The sequence below is a fragment of the Lupinus angustifolius genome, chromosome LG02, assembly GCF_001865875.1.
Source record: "Lupinus angustifolius cultivar Tanjil chromosome LG02, LupAngTanjil_v1.0, whole genome shotgun sequence".
Taxonomy (NCBI): domain Eukaryota; kingdom Viridiplantae; phylum Streptophyta; class Magnoliopsida; order Fabales; family Fabaceae; genus Lupinus; species Lupinus angustifolius.
This window is the reverse complement of record NC_032010.1, coordinates 23,923,870-23,945,084: the sequence shown is the minus strand read 5'-3', so window position 1 is coordinate 23,945,084 and position 21,215 is coordinate 23,923,870. Positions and strand designations below refer to the sequence as shown.

Below are 21,215 nucleotides of genomic sequence, written 5' to 3'. Positions count from 1 at the left end.
TGATCATTAAATATAAAAATGATGGATGATGCAATCAAAGATTAATTTACATTATCAATTATACATTTTTTTCTCATAATTATGAATTTTTAATCGCTATAGCAGGTGTTGACAATTCATTATATTTTTGGAAGCATAACGTACAATGGTGAGTTGAAGATTAATCTTTCTAATTTTACTGTTTATGAATTAAGGCTGGCTGTATCAAACTTGAATAATCAAAGTATTAAATTGCCTTATTAAGATGTTATCACTTTAGTTCCATCTAATGAGTTAGCCATATAATGTTGAAAAGAGTGTGTGTGACATTTTCTATTGGTTGAAAAACATATATTTAATTTTAAAATTTAAAAATAATTATTTTTTTAATCAATAAAAAAAATGACACATAAAGTAACGTATCTTTTACGACAGAAAACTGCTCCCTTGGCAAGAAGGAAAAGAAGGATTGAGTAGTGGGTTGGTTCGGCCCATTATGGGAGTCTGGTCCTTCAATATTTGGACCGGGCCGAACAAAAATGTTTGTGCTTAAAAATAATAATGGGCGAGTATGTATTTCTGAATATTTAATTTTCCGGCTATATTAAAATGTAAAAATAGAGAGTTTAGCTTTCACTCTTTGTTAGTTTATTATATTTCTACCAACATAGTGTTAGTCTAATTGTGTAATGTCTAATAGATTTACATCACGGTTAAATTTTAATTTCCTTCAGTAACACTTGTGCTGAGAGAGACACTTATGTATCCAAAAAGATCAGTTTCTTATCGGTGTTGTTAAGACCAACAAATTTTTTTATTATATTATTATTGTTCAACCACAAGGCGAAAAGATGTATATGTAGTCGGTGCATCCTTCATCCTTCATTTTGATTATTTTTTATGAAGAGTTAATGACATGAAGAATGAAAGATGAATGATGCAATAAAAGTGTAAAAAACTCTTAGACTCGGTGTATACATTTTTCTCTCTATAAATTATTACAATGAAATTGACATTTGTATTCTTGGCTTTGTTTGGATAAGGTAGCTTGTGTTGGGGGTTTTCTGTTGAAGAAGGCTCATCCATCATTCTTCTTCTTTCTCACACATTCATTCATCGCTTTAACTCACCATTTCTCACTTTCCTTTTGGTAACTTTCTTTCCATTCCATTCCATTCTTCTTTCAATTTTTTCTATCTTATATCTTCATTTCTCTCCATTTTTTTCCTATTGTTTATTCGTATGGATATTGATTCAAATTATTTGCTCAAGGATTGAAGAATATGACATTTTGTGGAGCAGGTATCACTTCTATTAACAATTCTATTAACAATTCTACTTTATGTACCTTAACAGTAACAAAACCCTAATTTTATTTATAACTCATTTTTATATTCATACACAACCCTTCATTTCCCTATCTGCCTCATCATTTATTAGTTTACAAGAAAAAATATCATATGAAAATTTTGTAGCATCACAAGTTTTAAATTAATGTTTCAACAATGTAATCATAGTTGTACTCGATTATGGAGTATAGTCTATGTGAAAGCAGAGTGATTAAGATTGAGAAGAGTGAACATGTGTGATTAGGATTAGAGCATAAAATATGTTGAGGTTGAAGTTATTTTTAATCTGAATCATGTTGTCAGGACTCATGATTTACTCTTTGCATCCATTCTCATATTGAATTATTGGTAGCTGATTACATTATTAACTCATAACTTCATATTTACTTGTGTGTCCCATCATTCATGGTAGCTGCTTACACTGTTAAGTATTATCTTGCTTTTTCAAAGAATTAATCTTTTTGAAGAGTTTTAAGTGGTTTTTGATCCAGGTATAACTTTTTACTTTGGCAGTAAACAATTCCTATATCTGTTTGGTATCTAACAGCTAAGCTTCTTCTAGTTATTAACATTTTTTTCAAAATGGCATGGGAACCATATGGGTCAAATTTCAATTGATAGTGCAATAATCTTTATATCAGTGATGGGTCAAAATCAAATTTCGATCCATGTAGTCGACCCTGTCTAGTGAGATAAAGACTCGGCTGTTGTTGGTGGTGGTGATGATGGGTTAATCTTTTTTTAGGCTGTCAGTTAGTTTTTCAAGTTTGTTACTCAGTTTTTTGGCATCTCAATTTGGTGGCTGTTTTGTTTGCTTTGTTATATAGAAGGTCATCATTGTTTTAATTAGTTATTTCTTCTAGAAAATGACTCTCATATTAATTAAACTCTACACAGCAACCAGCAACTGTTACAACACCACATCCAATGCCCTAGTGTTCATTTCTTCTTCCCTCTCCGGTCCTGCCAAAACCAAGTTCTTGCCCTCGCTTTCTAGATTTTCTGTCAGGCGTTCTTGTTTCTTTGCCCAAACTCGTCCCCGTATTGGCTTCAACAAGCCCTCCATGAACCTGTTGAGTAGGCTTGGCTTTGGTGGTGCAAGGGCACAAGAAAACACAGATTCATCCATTCCTCAAGGACCAGATGAAGACATACCAGCACCAGGCCAGCAGTTTGCTCAGTTTGGCGCTGGTTGCTTTTGGGGTGTTGAGTTGGCCTTCCAGAGGATCCCCGGGGTGAGCAAGACAGAGGTTGGTTACACCCAGGGGCTTGTGGATAACCCAACCTATGAGGATGTGTGTTCAGGGACCACAAACCACTCAGAGGTTGTAAGGATCCACTATGATCCTAAAGCATGTAGCTATGAGAATCTGCTTGATTTGTTCTGGGCTAGACATGATCCTACCACATTGAACAGACAGGTATGCATGGTATTTTGTTCGTGTTATAGACTTTATCATTTCATATTGACTTTCTCTGGTTTATAAGTGATACTAGGCTCTTTTATTCCCTTTAAAATGACTAATCAGCATGTGTAAAACCATTTTGATATGGAATAATGAATAATCTATTTCCTTCAATTATATTGTATTTAGAATCTGTGTTTTCTTTTTTTCTACCCTTTCACTGTTGCACCCTTTTGTTTCTACAATTCTACCTTTCATTCAAATCCATGCATGTACTTAGGTACAGTTTGTCTGGTATGTGACAGGGTGGTGATGTGGGAACGCAGTATAGATCTGGAATATACTACTACACACCTGAACAAGAGAACGCAGCCAGAGAATCTTTGGAACAACAACAGAAGCAGTCGAACAGGAAGATTGTTACTGAGATCCTTCCTGCCAAGAAGTTCTACCGGGCAGAGGAATACCATCAACAGTACCTTCAGAAAGGTGGCCGATTTGGTTTCAGGCAATCTGCTGCTAAAGGTTGCAATGATCCGATTCGATGCTATGGTTAATCTTCATGTAAATTACCATCAAGGGTGATAATGACAGGTTCTTTACATGTCGAAAATCTATATTTTTGTGTGTATTTGTTAATAACCCATTAGGTGGGAGCTCTTTCCCCACTTAGTATTTGTTAGTATACCAACAAAAGTTTTGCACATTATATTCAGGGTTGAAGATGGGCATAGCCATAAATTCAGTTGTAGAGTCTTTTATATAGACAACTTCTCAACTGACTATTTATACTTGTATTCTGATTTGAATGCCTGTACTGAGTTTTCAAACCCATCAAATTGATCCTATCTTTATCTATTATCTGCTATTAGAATTAGATGGACTTTCATTTTTCTGCTTCTGTAGGCTGTAGCTACTGCTAATTTACTTAAATGAGAAATAACTAGATTCTTTCGCATTAACATCTTTAAGAATTTAGTGAGTGTGCATTAACAATGTAAGTATTTTACAGTGTAAGTGTATCTATCATTCATGTTTTAAGAGTTGTATAAAGTTTAATGATGAATAATGTAATATTAATACACTCTCAGTGTAACATACATTTTTTCTAAATGTGAAACACATCAATCCATTTTCACAAAAACTCACAACATAATAAGAATGCATGAGAGTAGCACACTAAATACAAAAAAAAAGTTATAACATATTAAATTACTTCATAGAATATTTGCTCATTATAGTTTTTTCTGCAATAAAGGCCAACCCATGTGGGCGCACGTGGCATTTAGATGGATTGCCACGTAGATGTTTTATTATTTTGAGGTGGATACAAAACCGTGTAAGCAACAAAAAATAGATAGAACACATGGTCATGGTGGAACTTGCAATTTGAGGGGAAATGTTCATTTTTCTTAAGATAGAGAATATAAAATGATTGAAGTTTATCATCTTAATTATGAAAGCTTGTAATTTCTTTAGGAAAACTATGATATTCTTTTCAAAATAATAAAATAAAGTTTATTTGATTGGTTATCAAAAGGTCATATGTTTCATTTATGTTAACAATACTTCTTAGAATGGACTATCATATAATCTAATAAAGATTAGTTTCATACCCATAGAGTAATATATACCTTTGATATTATGAAAAAAAATTACATATATTATTTTTCCTTCTTACTTTTACCCTCAAACAACGTTGTTGCGGTCACACCCCATGTATGTGTGGCAGAACTAGAAATTAATTATAAGTAGTGGTAGTGAAAGGTAATATAAATTGAAGCAAGAATTTTAAGTAGTGAGGCAAAAACACATACAAATTTAACTATATAGAAAAAAATGGCAAATAATCATCAAGTAAACAATTTCCCAACTTAGTACAAATTTCCATAACATCTTTGTCATATTGTTATTATTATCATACCATCATTAACACCTCATCACAACCACTTATCATACCTTATCCTTACCACCAATGTCAATATGGTTATTAGTATCATTCCTATATCTAATTTAACCATTTATTTATAACTTACATAATATTTTGTCATTATTTTATGCGCACCAAATACTTCATAAGATCAAAACTTAGTATACTTTTAACTTATCCCATATGGTGTTAAGAAAACATATTAAAAATGAATGCAAAGACCAATCAACACTTCTGTTTTATAAAAAATAATTCTACGGTCCGCAACATACCCAACATATTGGTTTAGAGTAAAATCAAATAACTAAAACTTATATAGACATATAATCACTAATTGCATAAGCCTAGAGTGAATCATATAATAAATTGTTTAGATTAATTTTGATCCAATATATATCAATCTTTAAAATGAAATCCATATTACTGAATAATTCATGAATTCAGTCCCATAAGAGAGAAAAATAATTAATGTTCATATAGTGAATCATATCATATGCATTATCTCACCAATAAACACCAATTAGATATTAACGTGTATTTAATACATATATCATCGCACTAGAAGTAATTTTGTTCGAGCCGAGTTATTTCTGGTAAAGTTTAACAAAGGAAGAGGTTGAAACTATGGTGTTGCTCCTTTCTTCAACAAAATATTTAAATTCCTGAAACTGAAACACGCACACACGCTCTGATACTCACTCTACACAATGAAGATTCAATACAATTCACACCACGCGCCTTCTCACTCAGATCTTCACCACGCTCCCAACAACCCAAAACCGAAAACCCGTTTCAAGAGATTCGGGGCTCCGAAACCTAAACGGAGCACCCCCGAAACCCCTCTATTGAAGTGGAAGATCAATGATGAAGACAAAACCAACTCTTCTTCGCTCACAGAGTCTGGTCGGAGCTCGACGAAGAAGGAAAGTGAAGTTGATGTGTCTGCGCGGAGGCTCGCCGCCGGGCTGTGGCGGTTGCATATGCCGGATATGGAAATGAATGGTTACCGGAGGAATAAAGATCGGTTGGGACTTCAGGTAGGTTTTGATTTTAGATCCCTTCCTAGTTTTACTTTATGTGAAGTTTAGAATCATGCATTTACTGTTTCTGATTTTAGATTTTAATTTTGCAGCTTATGTAGTTCATTATTATTATTATTATTATTATTATTATTAGGTTTTATATTTTCTGATGATTTTATTGTTGCTTGATTTTGAAGTGTCTATGATTGAGTTTAACTGTTGAAGTGTGAGATAATGAGATTTGATTCCCTTATCATCATTGTATTACTTTTAGTTTGGGTGTTGAGATTCATGGATTAGAATTTCTGTGGAAACTTAATAAATAAACTATCTTGATTAATGTGGTTAAACCTAATTGAATTGTTCTTTGCAATGATCGAAGAAACCTAATTGAATACTTTTATGTTATACTTGTTGACTATGGTTTGTCTGTAGTGATAATATTGGCTTTGCGAACTTGTATTCTTTGATGCTCTTTTGTGAGTAACTTGTGTCTTTCTTTGGATATGCTAATTTTTATTACTGAATCCTGATGCATGAGATTCTGTTACTGGATTCTATCCTTTACTGTTGAATAAGTGAATTGATTTTCATCCGCACTTGTTATTGTCATGGCGTTCCTGTTCACATGGTTTGCATCATTATCAGATCTTGCTATTTTTCTTTGCATTATCACCCATTTGATAGGTTTCTGTTTTAGCTTAATATCGGTGTGACTCATCTGCAGCATGGAATTAGCCATGTAGGCCTCCCATTCCGTGGTCTTCCAAATGGCATCACTCATGGTTCTGATCAGAAGAATATATGTCAAAGTCCGCGTACCATCTCTGGGACAAAGAGTGGTCACTTCTGTGAGGTATGATGTCTCTTATCACATAAATATAATAATTAGAAATAGCCATTCATAATTGAGGTTTAGTAAAGGTCGTACACGTAACTCAAGTTGAATTGTACCCTAGGCTGTTAAAATGTCTGTTTTAATCGTATTTGTATGTGCTTTATGTGAAAGCATGCTATTTTTCCTTAAGATATGACAACAAACTGTAATCATAGTAACTTAGCAAGGATATCATGCATGAATGTAGAGATTTTTTAGAATGGCGTGGATAAAACATTTTCACATGTTTCATGTAAACCCACTCGATTAAAACTAGCATTTAAAATATCAGCTATAGGATGAATTGTTTATGACTTAGGAAAGTGTTTAAATTTCTCCTGCTTTTACTTGCCAAAGGTGAAATAGTAATCAATTAAAGTGCTAATCTAGACCTGCTTTGTGTGTTTCAGCCTGAGCCTCATTTCCAGTTTTCCAACACTGAAATGGAGGGTGTAACAAAGTGGGATCCCTCATGTTTAAAAACATCAGACGAGGCGCAACATATCTACAGCCACATGAAACTTGTTGACCACAAGGTAAGCGCCATATCTGTTGTACATGCTCTTGAAGCTGAACTGGAGCAGGCTCGCTCGCGAATTCAGGAACTTGAGACCGAACGCTGCTCCTCCAAGAAGAAACTTGAGCATTTCTTGAAGAAGGTAAGTGAGGAAAAGACCCAATGGCGAAGCAGAGAGCATGAGAAAATTCGTGCATACATTCATGACATGAAATCAGAGTTAAACCGAGAAAGGAAAAGTCGCCAAAGGATTGAAATTTTCAATTCAAGATTAGTTAATGAGTTGGCAAATGTCAAACTATCAGCAAAGCGCTACATGCAGGATTACGAGAAGGAAAAGAAGGCTAGAGAACTGATTGAGGAAGTGTGTGATGAACTTGCCAAGGAAATTGGAGAAGACAAAGCTGAAGTTGAAGCATTGAAGAGAGAATCTTCGAAATTTAGGGAAGAAGTGGAGGAGGAGAGAAGGATGTTACAGATGGCTGAAGTTTGGCGCGAAGAACGTGTTCAAATGAAGTTGATAGATGCAAAAATTGCTCTTGAAGAGAAGTATTCATATATGAATAAACTTGTAGCAGATTTGGAAACTTTTCTTAAGTCAAGAGGCCTGAATCCGAACTCGAAGGAGATGAGAGAAGCACAGTCACTTCAACAAGCTGCTGCTGCAATGAACATTCAAGACATCAAGGGATTCTCATATGAGCCCCCTAATTCAGAAGATATGTTTGCCATTTTTGATGAAAATTTTGGTGAGCAAATTGAGAGGGATATTGAGCCATGTGTTTCTCACAGTTCCATTAGTTATGCCTCGAAGATTCCGAGGGCGAGTCCTGAAGCCAATGTAGGAAGTAAGGATGGCATTCAGAGTCATTCTGATGTATTTATGGGTGACAATGGTGATATAGAAGGAGAGGAAAGTGGATGGGAAACTGTGAGCCATGCTGAGGATCAGGGCTCAAGCTATTCACCAGAAGGGAGTGCCCAATCTTTGAGCAAGAATCATCGGGAGAGTAATGTCTCAAGGAGGAGTGTGCTGGAATGGGAACAAAATACAGGTGAGGAAACACCAATAACCGAAATTAGTGAAGTCTGCTCTATACCAACTAAGCAACCAAAGAAAGTGTCATCCATAACAAAGCTTTGGAGGTCAGGCCTAAACAATGGGGATAATTATAAGATAATCTCTGTGGACGGAATAAACGGGAGGCTTTCAAATGGAAGGTTATCTAACGTGGGAATCACGTCTCCTGACTATGGATCAGGTAAAGGTGGACTAAGTCCCCAAGACCTTCTATACCGACTGAGCTCTCCTGAATCAGGAAATCCACATTCCCATCTAGGTATGAAAGGATGCATTCCTCGTAGTACACAAAAGAATAGTTTGAAATCCAAACTTTTGGAGGCTAGGGTGGAGAGCCAGAAGATTCAGCTGCGGCACGTACTTAAACAGAAGTATTAGATGTGCACATATTCTTCATATATGGCTCACCTGTATAACTTACAGAATGAATGGCGACGAAGCAGTTCAATTTAGACTTTTAGAGTGCAAATATGCTGCTTTTGACTTAACTACTGCTCAGAAGGGATAAGGTTCCCTGAATAAATGCACATTTTCTGCCTCAGACTAGTTCATACTTCAGTTCTTCATTATGATTCATATTTTATGCATTGGTCAGATAATCTTGTGGTTCCATTTGTGACAAACAATCATCCTGGGAAATAGGTTGTTTTGTAATCTGTAATGAAACCCTTGCTTGTTTCATTATGTAAGAGTCTTAAGAAATTTCAAGTAAGCATGTGGCTTCTGTTACATCAATGTTAGTCTGAAAAACAGATAGTCCTAAAGTATAAATTATATCATTATCCTTTTCGGATTTTGGTCTTTCATCATTGCATGTTTTGCTTAAGATTTGTTGTACTTGTAGATTGTAGGGTTAACAGAAAGAGAACTTTATCATTATACCTGAATGATGGACCTCTTTTTGTTAGTCATTGTCATCATTTGTTACTAATATTTTATTTTTAGTTGCCTTTGTTTCCTCCGACTTCATTGCATTTAAAAGTGAGTACCTAAAATTGAATGAACTCTTCTTAAATAAAAGGAGTTCAGTATAAGTAGGATAATTTCTATACTATATATATATATATATATATATATATATACTTCTATACTATATATAAACACAAAATATAATATAACTACTAATTTCTAATTTCATATTTTATTTTTCACATAGACTAAATCATATAATCGTAGATACCATTAATACATCTCACCTTAAATAGACATTATAATAAAAGTGTAAAATTTAGATTATTTTTTATGAAAAGTCAACGATAATCAAATATAAAACTTATACACTATAAATACATATATCTTTTTCTCTTATAATAAAAATACTTGATATCATAAAATAAGAATATGAGTCGGCAAACAAGAAATGCATGTTGACACACTAATATTTTTGTTAGTATTGACAAGAATATCCTAACCATTTGGAAAAAAACTAATTCATTTCAGGTTGTGTGACTACCTCATTAAGTATCTAAACGCTAATATGAATTGTAGTAAGATTCACTAACAATAATTGTCATATATTTTTCAAAGTATATACAGGCTAGTATGAATGGTAGTAAGATTCATTAACAATAATTGTCATATATTTTTTAAAGTATGGACACATTAGTATGAATCATAGGAAGATTCACTAGCAATAATTGTCATATATTTTTTAAAGAATGCTCTAGATATTGTTTTGAAAAAAACATTGGGCCAATGAGATTGAAATTGGGCTAGCCCAATTTATTTTGGGCCAAAATTGCCTAATGTTGGTCCATTAAATACATCATCATCATCTCCAAACCTAAACGACAGCGTCTCCTTCATCTCCAAACCTGAACCTTCATCTCCCTTCACTCTCACCAATTTCAAATCTTTGGCAACAATGAGAAGACCCAAATCAAAGGATTTCAAGAAGCAACAACGAATTTCAGAAGAAACCGAGATAGAATTATTGAAGTCATGGATCCAAACACAGCAAGTAGATTCTGGTTCAAACCCTATGTCACTTCCTCCACTTCCAAAAAACGCACCCATTGGGCGCGTGGATGAAAACACGTTTTCGCGGTATGCGGGTGTGGCGAATTTCAATCAGCTTCCACTGTCGAAGAAAACGAAGGATGGTTTGAAAGATGGAAAATTTGTGAGCATGACTGATATACAAAGAGCGTCTCTTCCTCACGCGCTATGTGGACGTGATATTCTCGGTGCTGCAAAAACTGGTTCTGGAAAAACCCTTGCTTTCATTATCCCTGTGAGTGGTTTTTTTATTTTCGACTAAATTACCAATATAGCCACTGAAGTTTTATCACTATAGTTACTCCTATTTTTGTAAAGTTTTTAACTTTATATTTACTTAGTCATTTTTTATCTCAGTAGTGCTTAGCAAGGATTAACTTGAATATTGAGGATTAATGGAGTTTTTGAGTAAACAACTTTTTTAAGTGTTTATGTGATAATCTTTTTTCATGTAAGTTGAAAAATGTATAGGAATGTTATAAGCTCCTGTATATAGTTACATGATTCACTTATTTACTTGCTACTATCAACTGAATTCAGTATAACATAAAAAGTTTCGAACCGATGGAACATGTAATTTAGCTTCTTTATAATAAGCTTATTGAGGAGTAGCGTGTGCCATATAAGTCTATGATAATTAAATTCATGTATTGAATAGGGAGTGAAGATTAATTTTAGGGACTAAGTTGCATATTTGTCTGTTCATATAAGGTCGGCTTGTTTGGTATGTTCTAAGATTTTTTTCTTTGTTTTGGTTGCTTTTATATAGTGAAATCATTTATCTAGCATGATTACCCTACTTATACTGAAATCCTGTTTTTAGATTTTTTGTTCATAAGATGTCACTTCAGATGTTTGTGTGCTACTTTGGTTGGATTTTTACTGATTTTTTTTAAATCTGAAATGGACCATAATTTTTTGTAATACCAATGGAAAAGTGTTTTTGGGTTGGTTTTTGTTGATAATTTGGTGGTGGATTGACTGATAGGTGTTAGAGAAGCTATACAGAGAGAGATGGGGACCTGAAGATGGGGTCGGCAGCATCATCATATCTCCTACAAGGGAATTAGCTGGTCAGCTGTTTGATGTGCTCAAGTCTGTCGGGAAGCACCATAATTTTAGTGCTGGACTCCTCATTGGTGGTCGCAAGGATGTTGACATGGAGAAGGAACGTGTCAATGAGCTTAACATATTGATCTGCACGCCCGGTCGCCTTCTGCAGCACATGGACGAAACTCCCAATTTTGATTGTTCTCAGATGCAGGTCGATATAATCCTCCCCCATTTATTCTCTATGTGGATTGTAGAATATATTAACCTAATCCGACTCTGAAATTAGAAGTACAATCTACATAGATTTTTTTATTATCTTGGAGCCGTGTTCACATGTGTTTCTTAATACTCTAGTATCCCAAGATGCCTGCCTTGATAACCCTTTGGAAATGTTGCTTCCTTTGAGAATCTACTTAGGTGACATAGTAATGGTGGTTGAAAGTGCAGTTGAAATTTTTTATGTTTTAGCCTTTGTTGAAGTATCAGATATAAGTTTTATTTTCCAAAGCATATAAGGTTTCTTTTGGAAGCCATGCTTGCTTAGTTATTCATTAGATATTATCAACTTAGCTGATTGTTAAGTGAACTTTGTGGTTGCCATACAGGTTTTGGTGCTGGATGAGGCTGATCGTATTCTTGACAGTGGATTCAAGAGGGAACTAAATGCAATCATCTCACAACTACCAAAGCGTAGGCAAACCTTGCTTTTCTCTGCAACTCAAACTAAATCAGTTCAAGATCTTGCAAGGCTAAGTTTGAAGGACCCAGAGTATCTGAGTGTTCACGAAGAGTCTGTGAGTGCCACTCCTACACTCTTGAAGCAAATTGTGATGGTTGTTCCCCTGGATCAAAAGTTAGATATGGTGTGGAGTTTCATAAAGACACATCTTCAGTCAAAAATACTTGTCTTTCTTTCAAGCTGCAAGCAGGTTACTACATTCTCCTCTCCCGTGTTAAGAAACTTTTTTTGGAGGAATCTTATGTTATAGGCTTGTATTACAGTTTTACTATCACACCACTTGACATGTTTTTCCTATGCCATTAACTAACGAGTACATGTGCATGTCCAGTCATAATTTTCAGGAGTTTTTGTACACCATAAAAAATGGAAATTGGTTTGATCATTGAATGTCTAGTCATAATTCTCGCATTAATTTCATATTGAATGTCTTCATAAATAGTTAGCTTTGCTGCAACTCCACTAGGATTAGTCTGCATGTATAGACCTCTGTCATAGTTTTCAATTGTGGACACTTTACATTCTTATATTTAAATGTTGGAAACATTTTAAATTTAAATATGTTCGTGTTGATTTTATGTTCGTGTTGATTTTATGTTCATGTACGTTTATAATGTAAATTTTCACCTTTGAGATTGACTATCTTCCATGACTATCTTCCATGACTATCTTCCATGACATTCACATGCCTGATTAATAGGTAAAATTTGTCTATGAAGCATTTAAGAAACTTCATCCTGGTATTCCGTTGAAATGTCTTCATGGGAGGATGAAACAAGAAAGAAGAATGGCCATATATTCTGAGTTTTGTGAGAAGCGCTCAGTTCTCTTCTGCACCGATGTGGCTGCAAGAGGACTCGACTTCAATAAGGCAGTTGACTGGGTTGTTCAGGTTAGTATCTTGCCCCTTATTTCATGTCTCTGCTCAAGTCTTGCGGCATCGGGAGGATGTGGAAAGGGAAAATTGTTTTCATGATTAGACCAGTAGATGCTCACTTTTCGATTACATCTGTAGGTGGATTGTCCAGAAAATGTGGCATCTTACATACACAGAGTCGGTCGTACTGCTCGTTATAAATCTGGTGGGAAGTCAGTTTTATTTCTTTTGCCCTCTGAAATTCAGATGCTTGAAAAGTTTAAAGCAGCGAAAGTTCCAGTGCATTTTAACAAGGTACACCTGCTCTTCAAATCAATAATGTACATATACTTCCAATTTGTGTTTGAATCATCAAGGTGCCTGTTCTAAAGCTTCCGTTTTCTTGATGTACTACTCTATTCTTTATCGTCAACTCTTATACATTTTGTCTCACACAATTGCTTACCATGCTTTGTTTATTGTTCAGCCAAGGAAAGAACTTCTGCAACCAGTTTCTGCTTTGTTGGCATCTTTACTAGCCAAGTACCCGGACTTGCAGCCTCGCGCTCAAAGGGCATTCATCACATATTTGAGATCCATACATCTCCAAAAGGATAAAGAGATATTTGATGTTACGAAACTACCTATCGATGAATATTCAGCATCATTAGGTTTGCCAATGACTCCGAAAATCCGTTTTCTCAACCAGAAAATCAAATCTAAGGCTGTGTCAAAAGAACAAATTTCAGCTGAACCTGAGAGCCCAAAGAAAGAAAATGCATTAATGGTCACAAAAAAGAAGTTAGCCACAGATGATTCCGACGATGAGGAAGAAGAAAATGATCTTCTTTTGGCAGCAGATACCTTAAATGAAGACGATGAGGCGAAGGCATCTCCCAATCTTTGAGCAAGAATCATCGGGAGAGTAATGTCTCAAGGAGGAGTGTGCTGGAATGGGAACAAAATACAGGTGAGGAAACACCAATAACCGAAATTAGTGAAGTCTGCTCTATACCAACTAAGCAACCAAAGAAAGTGTCATCCATAACAAAGCTTTGGAGGTCAGGCCTAAACAATGGGGATAATTATAAGATAATCTCTGTGGACGGAATAAACGGGAGGCTTTCAAATGGAAGGTTATCTAACGTGGGAATCACGTCTCCTGACTATGGATCAGGTAAAGGTGGACTAAGTCCCCAAGACCTTCTATACCGACTGAGCTCTCCTGAATCAGGAAATCCACATTCCCATCTAGGTATGAAAGGATGCATTCCTCGTAGTACACAAAAGAATAGTTTGAAATCCAAACTTTTGGAGGCTAGGGTGGAGAGCCAGAAGATTCAGCTGCGGCACGTACTTAAACAGAAGTATTAGATGTGCACATATTCTTCATATATGGCTCACCTGTATAACTTACAGAATGAATGGCGACGAAGCAGTTCAATTTAGACTTTTAGAGTGCAAATATGCTGCTTTTGACTTAACTACTGCTCAGAAGGGATAAGGTTCCCTGAATAAATGCACATTTTCTGCCTCAGACTAGTTCATACTTCAGTTCTTCATTATGATTCATATTTTATGCATTGGTCAGATAATCTTGTGGTTCCATTTGTGACAAACAATCATCCTGGGAAATAGGTTGTTTTGTAATCTGTAATGAAACCCTTGCTTGTTTCATTATGTAAGAGTCTTAAGAAATTTCAAGTAAGCATGTGGCTTCTGTTACATCAATGTTAGTCTGAAAAACAGATAGTCCTAAAGTATAAATTATATCATTATCCTTTTCGGATTTTGGTCTTTCATCATTGCATGTTTTGCTTAAGATTTGTTGTACTTGTAGATTGTAGGGTTAACAGAAAGAGAACTTTATCATTATACCTGAATGATGGACCTCTTTTTGTTAGTCATTGTCATCATTTGTTACTAATATTTTATTTTTAGTTGCCTTTGTTTCCTCCGACTTCATTGCATTTAAAAGTGAGTACCTAAAATTGAATGAACTCTTCTTAAATAAAAGGAGTTCAGTATAAGTAGGATAATTTCTATACTATATATATATATATATATATATATATATACTTCTATACTATATATAAACACAAAATATAATATAACTACTAATTTCTAATTTCATATTTTATTTTTCACATAGACTAAATCATATAATCGTAGATACCATTAATACATCTCACCTTAAATAGACATTATAATAAAAGTGTAAAATTTAGATTATTTTTTATGAAAAGTCAACGATAATCAAATATAAAACTTATACACTATAAATACATATATCTTTTTCTCTTATAATAAAAATACTTGATATCATAAAATAAGAATATGAGTCGGCAAACAAGAAATGCATGTTGACACACTAATATTTTTGTTAGTATTGACAAGAATATCCTAACCATTTGGAAAAAAACTAATTCATTTCAGGTTGTGTGACTACCTCATTAAGTATCTAAACGCTAATATGAATTGTAGTAAGATTCACTAACAATAATTGTCATATATTTTTCAAAGTATATACAGGCTAGTATGAATGGTAGTAAGATTCATTAACAATAATTGTCATATATTTTTTAAAGTATGGACACATTAGTATGAATCATAGGAAGATTCACTAGCAATAATTGTCATATATTTTTTAAAGAATGCTCTAGATATTGTTTTGAAAAAAACATTGGGCCAATGAGATTGAAATTGGGCTAGCCCAATTTATTTTGGGCCAAAATTGCCTAATGTTGGTCCATTAAATACATCATCATCATCTCCAAACCTAAACGACAGCGTCTCCTTCATCTCCAAACCTGAACCTTCATCTCCCTTCACTCTCACCAATTTCAAATCTTTGGCAACAATGAGAAGACCCAAATCAAAGGATTTCAAGAAGCAACAACGAATTTCAGAAGAAACCGAGATAGAATTATTGAAGTCATGGATCCAAACACAGCAAGTAGATTCTGGTTCAAACCCTATGTCACTTCCTCCACTTCCAAAAAACGCACCCATTGGGCGCGTGGATGAAAACACGTTTTCGCGGTATGCGGGTGTGGCGAATTTCAATCAGCTTCCACTGTCGAAGAAAACGAAGGATGGTTTGAAAGATGGAAAATTTGTGAGCATGACTGATATACAAAGAGCGTCTCTTCCTCACGCGCTATGTGGACGTGATATTCTCGGTGCTGCAAAAACTGGTTCTGGAAAAACCCTTGCTTTCATTATCCCTGTGAGTGGTTTTTTTATTTTCGACTAAATTACCAATATAGCCACTGAAGTTTTATCACTATAGTTACTCCTATTTTTGTAAAGTTTTTAACTTTATATTTACTTAGTCATTTTTTATCTCAGTAGTGCTTAGCAAGGATTAACTTGAATATTGAGGATTAATGGAGTTTTTGAGTAAACAACTTTTTTAAGTGTTTATGTGATAATCTTTTTTCATGTAAGTTGAAAAATGTATAGGAATGTTATAAGCTCCTGTATATAGTTACATGATTCACTTATTTACTTGCTACTATCAACTGAATTCAGTATAACATAAAAAGTTTCGAACCGATGGAACATGTAATTTAGCTTCTTTATAATAAGCTTATTGAGGAGTAGCGTGTGCCATATAAGTCTATGATAATTAAATTCATGTATTGAATAGGGAGTGAAGATTAATTTTAGGGACTAAGTTGCATATTTGTCTGTTCATATAAGGTCGGCTTGTTTGGTATGTTCTAAGATTTTTTTCTTTGTTTTGGTTGCTTTTATATAGTGAAATCATTTATCTAGCATGATTACCCTACTTATACTGAAATCCTGTTTTTAGATTTTTTGTTCATAAGATGTCACTTCAGATGTTTGTGTGCTACTTTGGTTGGATTTTTACTGATTTTTTTTAAATCTGAAATGGACCATAATTTTTTGTAATACCAATGGAAAAGTGTTTTTGGGTTGGTTTTTGTTGATAATTTGGTGGTGGATTGACTGATAGGTGTTAGAGAAGCTATACAGAGAGAGATGGGGACCTGAAGATGGGGTCGGCAGCATCATCATATCTCCTACAAGGGAATTAGCTGGTCAGCTGTTTGATGTGCTCAAGTCTGTCGGGAAGCACCATAATTTTAGTGCTGGACTCCTCATTGGTGGTCGCAAGGATGTTGACATGGAGAAGGAACGTGTCAATGAGCTTAACATATTGATCTGCACGCCCGGTCGCCTTCTGCAGCACATGGACGAAACTCCCAATTTTGATTGTTCTCAGATGCAGGTCGATATAATCCTCCCCCATTTATTCTCTATGTGGATTGTAGAATATATTAACCTAATCCGACTCTGAAATTAGAAGTACAATCTACATAGATTTTTTTATTATCTTGGAGCCGTGTTCACATGTGTTTCTTAATACTCTAGTATCCCAAGATGCCTGCCTTGATAACCCTTTGGAAATGTTGCTTCCTTTGAGAATCTACTTAGGTGACATAGTAATGGTGGTTGAAAGTGCAGTTGAAATTTTTTATGTTTTAGCCTTTGTTGAAGTATCAGATATAAGTTTTATTTTCCAAAGCATATAAGGTTTCTTTTGGAAGCCATGCTTGCTTAGTTATTCATTAGATATTATCAACTTAGCTGATTGTTAAGTGAACTTTGTGGTTGCCATACAGGTTTTGGTGCTGGATGAGGCTGATCGTATTCTTGACAGTGGATTCAAGAGGGAACTAAATGCAATCATCTCACAACTACCAAAGCGTAGGCAAACCTTGCTTTTCTCTGCAACTCAAACTAAATCAGTTCAAGATCTTGCAAGGCTAAGTTTGAAGGACCCAGAGTATCTGAGTGTTCACGAAGAGTCTGTGAGTGCCACTCCTACACTCTTGAAGCAAATTGTGATGGTTGTTCCCCTGGATCAAAAGTTAGATATGGTGTGGAGTTTCATAAAGACACATCTTCAGTCAAAAATACTTGTCTTTCTTTCAAGCTGCAAGCAGGTTACTACATTCTCCTCTCCCGTGTTAAGAAACTTTTTTTGGAGGAATCTTATGTTATAGGCTTGTATTACAGTTTTACTATCACACCACTTGACATGTTTTTCCTATGCCATTAACTAACGAGTACATGTGCATGTCCAGTCATAATTTTCAGGAGTTTTTGTACACCATAAAAAATGGAAATTGGTTTGATCATTGAATGTCTAGTCATAATTCTCGCATTAATTTCATATTGAATGTCTTCATAAATAGTTAGCTTTGCTGCAACTCCACTAGGATTAGTCTGCATGTATAGACCTCTGTCATAGTTTTCAATTGTGGACACTTTACATTCTTATATTTAAATGTTGGAAACATTTTAAATTTAAATATGTTCGTGTTGATTTTATGTTCGTGTTGATTTTATGTTCATGTACGTTTATAATGTAAATTTTCACCTTTGAGATTGACTATCTTCCATGACTATCTTCCATGACTATCTTCCATGACATTCACATGCCTGATTAATAGGTAAAATTTGTCTATGAAGCATTTAAGAAACTTCATCCTGGTATTCCGTTGAAATGTCTTCATGGGAGGATGAAACAAGAAAGAAGAATGGCCATATATTCTGAGTTTTGTGAGAAGCGCTCAGTTCTCTTCTGCACCGATGTGGCTGCAAGAGGACTCGACTTCAATAAGGCAGTTGACTGGGTTGTTCAGGTTAGTATCTTGCCCCTTATTTCATGTCTCTGCTCAAGTCTTGCGGCATCGGGAGGATGTGGAAAGGGAAAATTGTTTTCATGATTAGACCAGTAGATGCTCACTTTTCGATTACATCTGTAGGTGGATTGTCCAGAAAATGTGGCATCTTACATACACAGAGTCGGTCGTACTGCTCGTTATAAATCTGGTGGGAAGTCAGTTTTATTTCTTTTGCCCTCTGAAATTCAGATGCTTGAAAAGTTTAAAGCAGCGAAAGTTCCAGTGCATTTTAACAAGGTACACCTGCTCTTCAAATCAATAATGTACATATACTTCCAATTTGTGTTTGAATCATCAAGGTGCCTGTTCTAAAGCTTCCGTTTTCTTGATGTACTACTCTATTCTTTATCGTCAACTCTTATACATTTTGTCTCACACAATTGCTTACCATGCTTTGTTTATTGTTCAGCCAAGGAAAGAACTTCTGCAACCAGTTTCTGCTTTGTTGGCATCTTTACTAGCCAAGTACCCGGACTTGCAGCCTCGCGCTCAAAGGGCATTCATCACATATTTGAGATCCATACATCTCCAAAAGGATAAAGAGATATTTGATGTTACGAAACTACCTATCGATGAATATTCAGCATCATTAGGTTTGCCAATGACTCCGAAAATCCGTTTTCTCAACCAGAAAATCAAATCTAAGGCTGTGTCAAAAGAACAAATTTCAGCTGAACCTGAGAGCCCAAAGAAAGAAAATGCATTAATGGTCACAAAAAAGAAGTTAGCCACAGATGATTCCGACGATGAGGAAGAAGAAAATGATCTTCTTTTGGCAGCAGATACCTTAAATGAAGACGATGAGGCGAAGGCATCTGAAATTGGAGAAGTCATGTATGTTCCTTTCTATATGTTTTCAGTAACAAATACAAAATTTTATTTGACAATGCTACTTTAGTTGCTTTATATACCGAAAGAGGTTAGACATGGCTTCTTGATTCCAGTGGCTGAGATAGTGGAAATTGCATAAAAAATCTCATGATGAGCTATCAAAATCACAAATGGGTAGATAATAGGATAATGATATTTTCTTGGTGATTATATTGGTGTGAAGCCTTCAGTTCCTTCTCCGATTCATTTTGTTACTGAAACTGTATTTTGAGTTGTTTCTTTCCGGTGCAGACCTGCAACTCGTGTGTCGAAGAAAAAGAAGCTCAAGATTAATGTACATAGACCACTGGGGACTAGGGTTGTATTTGATGATGAAGGCAATACTCTTGCTCCATTAGCTAGGATTGCTGACACGCAAAGCGGCAAGGAGTCTATGCTTCTTGACCCAGGTATGCCCTTACTCTCCTATCGGAAAAGCGGCAATAGCTATAATGTTGAGTTATGAATGTATGTCAAGTCTTTCTCCATTTTCTTGTGTTTGCTCGTTAAAATATTATTGAAGATTGTAATCTAAAACCTATATATTGTACGGTTTCGTTGCATTTATAAATGCAACTGCGGCCTATGCGTCTGCAATTGCGAAGACTCTCAAAACTGCGACTACAACTTGAACATATGTTGTTAAGCATGGACTATCTTGTTTATTTTGCCATCTCTCAATGCCTTATGTTTCTGTAGAACAAAAGGCTGAATACTATAGAAGGATGCGGGAGGATTTGAAGAAGGCAGACAAGGAAGACAAGCTTGTCGATCGTCAGCGTCGTAGAGAAAAAAGAATCAAGCAGAAGATGAAGTTGAAGGAAGTGGATGAAGAAGATGATATGTCCGAGTCAGAAGAGGAAGAAACCGCTGATAGACGGAATAAAAGGAAGAAAGTATACTTTGATAGTGATAGTGATAGTGACGATGGCGATCTAAATGAAGACACCGGGAAAGCAGGTGTTACTTTGGAGGAACAGGAAGCACTGGCTTTGAAATTGTTAGATTCCATGCAATCATAGATATGCATGCATATTTAAGCTGTGACATTTTTGTGATAGAAAAAACATGTAAAATGGAGCATGTTTGTGGAACTTATTGAGAGAAGTTTTATGAACAATGAATTTTGCGGCCACTATATTTCCCAAGTTCAATATTATCAAAAGAATATAATCATCATTTCCACTTTAACTTCCATAGGATAAGGATAAGGATATTGAGGTATAAAGGGAGCAACTTTCAACGGGAAAACTTGATATATTTCAATTTTCAATGGTGGGTGAAATAAGCTATTGTGGCTTCTAGATTATATTATAAGTTATAACTATGGTGGTGATATGAAAACATGAAAAATCGTACCGTCGTGTACTAGCCAGTTTATACACATTTTTTTTATAAAAAAATTTAAAAATTTAAAAATTTAAAAACTCATTATAAGGTGACCCATCTTTTCCACTATTCTTCAACAATTTAAGGCACATGCTTCCAAGGCCTACTTAGATTACATCTTTTGGTTCGTAACATTCGGGTGTAATCTCAGTGACAACTTTGACTCCTTAGTGTTAAATGTTATTTATTTTGTAGAGTGAGTTGTGAACTTGTGTCATTTATTTATATTTTGCAGTTGTTAATTGATACTTTTGGAATTGATATATGTTTTGTAATTTAGACTTTGAATTTATTAACGACTAAAATGTGAATTTTGAATAGATAATGAATATGGATTATAAATTTGAGTACTCCACATATTTGAAAAAAAATCTGTTATAGGTTTATATATATAAATATAAGCAAGTATGACCGGCTTAACTGACATGC

At 34.9% G+C, this 21,215-nt stretch overlaps 4 protein-coding genes across 7 annotated transcripts; all 4 read left to right on the top strand.

Moving 5' to 3' along the window:
* LOC109342062 (peptide methionine sulfoxide reductase A3-like) lies at positions 1,007-3,568 on the top strand. 2 transcript variants are annotated; one of them, XM_019580050.1, is made up of 4 exons: positions 1,007-1,129; positions 1,251-1,281; positions 2,226-2,749; positions 3,040-3,568. In XM_019580050.1, exons 2-4 carry the CDS (start codon positions 1,263-1,265, stop codon positions 3,289-3,291), a joined length of 795 nt encoding a protein of 264 aa, XP_019435595.1. In that variant the 5' UTR covers positions 1,007-1,129; positions 1,251-1,262; the 3' UTR covers positions 3,292-3,568. The 2 variants fall into 2 exon arrangements, with proteins under 2 accessions (XP_019435595.1, XP_019435594.1); XM_019580049.1 differs by having other exon boundaries at positions 1,007-1,130; positions 1,254-1,281.
* On the top strand, positions 5,262-8,948 carry LOC109342052. Of its 3 annotated transcripts, none has more exons than XM_019580032.1 (3): positions 5,262-5,701; positions 6,387-6,542; positions 6,974-8,948. In XM_019580032.1, the coding sequence occupies exons 1-3, from the start codon at positions 5,372-5,374 to the stop codon at positions 8,537-8,539; spliced, it is 2,052 nt and encodes a 683-aa protein (XP_019435577.1). In that variant the 5' UTR covers positions 5,262-5,371; the 3' UTR covers positions 8,540-8,948. The 3 variants fall into 3 exon arrangements, with proteins under 3 accessions (XP_019435577.1, XP_019435593.1, XP_019435585.1); XM_019580040.1 differs by having other exon boundaries at positions 5,265-5,701; positions 6,414-6,542; XM_019580048.1 differs by lacking the exon at positions 6,387-6,542.
* Positions 9,940-13,714, top strand: LOC109328482 (DEAD-box ATP-dependent RNA helicase 32-like). Its single transcript, XM_019561969.1, has 6 exons — positions 9,940-10,394; positions 11,148-11,423; positions 11,818-12,141; positions 12,652-12,843; positions 12,967-13,122; positions 13,295-13,714. The coding sequence occupies exons 1-6, from the start codon at positions 10,026-10,028 to the stop codon at positions 13,712-13,714; spliced, it is 1,737 nt and encodes a 578-aa protein (XP_019417514.1). The 5' UTR covers positions 9,940-10,025.
* LOC109342044 (DEAD-box ATP-dependent RNA helicase 32-like) lies at positions 15,578-20,420 on the top strand. Its single transcript, XM_019580018.1, has 8 exons — positions 15,578-16,036; positions 16,790-17,065; positions 17,460-17,783; positions 18,294-18,485; positions 18,609-18,764; positions 18,937-19,361; positions 19,650-19,807; positions 20,097-20,420. The coding sequence occupies exons 1-8, from the start codon at positions 15,668-15,670 to the stop codon at positions 20,417-20,419; spliced, it is 2,223 nt and encodes a 740-aa protein (XP_019435563.1). The 5' UTR covers positions 15,578-15,667; the 3' UTR covers position 20,420.

Coding starts and splice junctions, on each gene's coding strand:
- LOC109328482 (XM_019561969.1), top strand. CDS start 10,026: ATGAGAAGACCCAAATCAAAGGATTTCAAGAAGCAACAACGAATTTCA. Junction 10,395..11,147: donor CCCTTGCTTTCATTATCCCT/GTGAGTGGTTTT, acceptor ATTGACTGATAG/GTGTTAGAGAAGCTATACAG. Junction 13,123..13,294: donor TTCCAGTGCATTTTAACAAG/GTACACCTGCTC, acceptor TTTATTGTTCAG/CCAAGGAAAGAACTTCTGCA.
- LOC109342052 (XM_019580032.1), top strand. CDS start 5,372: ATGAAGATTCAATACAATTCACACCACGCGCCTTCTCACTCAGATCTT. Junction 5,702..6,386: donor AAGATCGGTTGGGACTTCAG/GTAGGTTTTGAT, acceptor TTTCTGTTTTAG/CTTAATATCGGTGTGACTCA. Junction 6,543..6,973: donor AGAGTGGTCACTTCTGTGAG/GTATGATGTCTC, acceptor TGTGTGTTTCAG/CCTGAGCCTCATTTCCAGTT.
- LOC109342044 (XM_019580018.1), top strand. CDS start 15,668: ATGAGAAGACCCAAATCAAAGGATTTCAAGAAGCAACAACGAATTTCA. Junction 17,066..17,459: donor TTGATTGTTCTCAGATGCAG/GTCGATATAATC, acceptor GTTGCCATACAG/GTTTTGGTGCTGGATGAGGC. Junction 17,784..18,293: donor TTCTTTCAAGCTGCAAGCAG/GTTACTACATTC, acceptor CCTGATTAATAG/GTAAAATTTGTCTATGAAGC.
- LOC109342062 (XM_019580050.1), top strand. Junction 2,750..3,039: donor CTACCACATTGAACAGACAG/GTATGCATGGTA, acceptor GGTATGTGACAG/GGTGGTGATGTGGGAACGCA.